Source organism: Trypanosoma rangeli (assembly GCF_003719475.1).
Source record: "Trypanosoma rangeli strain AM80 chromosome Unknown Tra_15.4_contig_00830, whole genome shotgun sequence".
Lineage (NCBI taxonomy): Eukaryota > Euglenozoa > Kinetoplastea > Trypanosomatida > Trypanosomatidae > Trypanosoma > Trypanosoma rangeli.
Genome location: NW_021706591.1, coordinates 401 through 3,278, shown reverse-complemented (window position 1 = coordinate 3,278; position 2,878 = coordinate 401). Strand labels below are relative to the sequence as shown.

Below are 2,878 nucleotides of genomic sequence, written 5' to 3'. Positions count from 1 at the left end.
ATCTATTCTTTATATTATTGTCTGGCAGAAGAGGCAGCTCTCAGTGCAGACGAGGCATTGGGTTGTGTCGATAGCCCTAAACGGGATGCCGCATTGCTGTGGCAAGGCAGTGCAAACCGCACTTCAGTTGTTCTTTTCCTTGGTGGGCAGTGAGCACTGTGTACTTCTACTCTTCTTGACTGCCCTCGCAGCCTCCTTGTCATTTGCCGTGTTTATGGAGGCTGCAGTCCGCAGTCTCCCCATTGGAAGTGTGCTCACTCCGTTGATTTAACTCTTACTTGTTGTTTGTTTGTTTGCTATCTTACTGGAAGGTGCTACAAGCGTAGTGACTGCGGGGACAATGACGATGCATTGGCTCACTGTGACTGCAGATTGTGCCCATTGTTTCATTCTGTTTGCTCTTTTGCCTCACTGCCATTTTTCCTTTCTCAATTTACTATGTCTACACACTTGGAAGGAAAGAGACCAAACACCACCTGCCGCTGTGCGCTTTGAGGTCTCTGCAGACATAACCAGCAATACACACACACGCAATCGTCACGGCCTGAGCGTATCCACCACAGGCAGAGAGAGAGAATGAGTGAGCAGTGGCACATGCTCAATATGTGCCGCCATCTGTTTTCTTTTTCGGTGCAGCTCCTCTGCGTGCTGTTGATATGCTTTGGCAGTGCGGCAGTGCACGCTGAGAGGAATAAACCAAAGCAAATGCAAATACCAGACCCTGCCGATCTTTTGGTGTCGCATCGAACGATTGTGGAAACACAAGGCCAAAGCCAAACGAGGGATTCTTTTGCCCACCCTTCCCTCGCCAGTGCTGGCGGAGTGTTGGTTGCATTTGCCAAGGGTAACATCTTCTTTCAACACTCCCGTGATATTCAGACTTCGGTCACTTACTCTGATGTTGTGGCGGGGCACGTTGACTCTGCGGAGAACTGGTCGTCTTTTGTCGCTAAGGTCCGTGCAAAGAAATGGAAGGCGTACAACATCTTTAACACGACCACGCAGGAGGAGCATAACGACCGTGTGAGATATGCGGTCCGACCCACAACAATTGCGAAGGGCAACAAGGTTTTTCTACTTGTGGGGGGCTATCATCAGAAGTATGATCTTTCATCGAAGAAGTGGATTGCATCCTCCCAAGGTCTTGATTTGCTTGTGGGTGAGGCCACGCAAGATAAAGTCATTCAATGGGGCAAATCCACCTCGCTTGTGCCACAGATCGAACCATCTGCTAAACAACGTGGCTTGGACGAGTTTGTTGGTGGTGGTGGCTCAGGCGTTGTGATGGAGGATGGCACGCTTGTGTTTCCTGTGACGGCGAGGAACACCGAAAACAATAAAGCTGTGTCCATGATCATTTATTCGAAGGATGACGGCAAAAATTGGGTGCTTCCACATGGGATGCTCCCCGTACAGTGCACTGAACCCCTCATCGTTGAGTGGGAGCAGGGGCAGCTTGTCATGGTTGCCCAATGCAATTTTCTCTTAAGGGTGTTTGAGTCGAGGGACATGGGGGCAACGTGGACGGAGGCTGTCGGGACACTCACACGCGTGCATCCCAGGGTTTTGCCAGACTCTTTGCAAACAGCTGATAGAGTGGGGTCCATCACCACTGCGACCATTGCTGGAAAGAAGGTCATGCTGTACATTCAGAAAGAGATTTGCCGTGATGACCCGTTGCAAGCCATCGCGTCCCACCTTTGGGTCACTGACAACAACCACACGTTTCACGTCGGGCTCATTTCCATGGACACTGACACGATGCCGACGTCTGGCAACACCCTGCTCTATTCGAAAAATACGTTGTACTTTTTACAAGAGAGGGGCGCTTTCAGGGCAAGCAGCCTGTTTCTTGCTCGCCTAACGGAACAGCTGAAGACGATCACGTCCGTCTTGGAGACTTGGGCAAAACTGGACTCCTACCTCTCCGAGTTGTCGGTGCCCACGGCCGGTCTGGTTGGATTTTTGTCGGATGCATCGGGTGAAGGAACGTGGAACGACGCGTACCGTTGCGTGGGTGCAACTGTGAGGAATGCAACGAAGGTCGAAAATGGCTTTAAGTTCACGGGGTCGGAATCATACGCCATGTGGCCCGTGAACATGCGGATGCATCACTACGTGCACGGCGTTGTGAATTACGAGTTTGCGCTTGTGGCGACGGTGACGATTCATAAGGTTACGAAGGAGAGCATTCCTCTGCTGGGTGCGGGCCTGGAGGACAAGGAAAACACGACGCTTGTGGGGCTGTCGTACACGCCGGCGAACGAGTGGGGTACAGTCTTCGACGGCATCACGAGAATAACACACAACAACACTTGGAAGCCGGGGAAGGAGTACAAAGTGGCGCTCATGCTGCAGGGCAACAAGGGCTCCGTGTACGTGGACGGCGTGCTTGTGGGGAATACTAACAAACTACCAATGCTTAAGTCACGGAGGCATGATATCACTCACTTTTACTTTGGTGGCGGCGAAAACAGCAGTGTGACAGTAAAGAACGTCTTTTTGTACAACCGCCCACTAAGTGAAGATGAGCTCAAAGCAGTTGGCCAGTCTGATGTATCTCGGAAAAGTGCAGGTGACAGCTCCACGCGTGCGGATGTGTCTCGGCTGCTACTTTTGCTGTTTGTGGGGCTATGGGGCTTTGCGGCCCTGTGCTGAGTGTAGCCCGGCGGAGGGGAGTTGATGTTTCTACTGAGAGCAGCTCCGTCTGTCCACGCGCTCTTAAAGTAAATAAAGTCTCAGGTGGACACCAATTTTGTTTTATCTTACGTTTTTTTTTTGTAACGCAGGACCTTCATTTTTTTTTATTGTTCCACCCACAAATTGCGCTCTCTCCTCGGCGCCAGTACGGCGGGGTCTTCATTTATTTTCTTCCTCC

The 2,878-nt window shown here is 51.3% G+C and overlaps 1 protein-coding gene across 1 annotated transcript; it reads left to right on the top strand.

Moving 5' to 3' along the window:
• Window positions 1-576: 576 nt before the first annotated feature.
• TraAM80_10198 (group II trans-sialidase superfamily) lies at window positions 577-2,658 on the top strand (the record flags this gene model as incomplete). Its single annotated transcript, XM_029386836.1, has 1 exon — window positions 577-2,658. One exon carries the CDS (start codon window positions 577-579, stop codon window positions 2,656-2,658), a length of 2,082 nt encoding a protein of 693 aa, XP_029233292.1.
• Window positions 2,659-2,878: the final 220 nt, after the last annotated feature.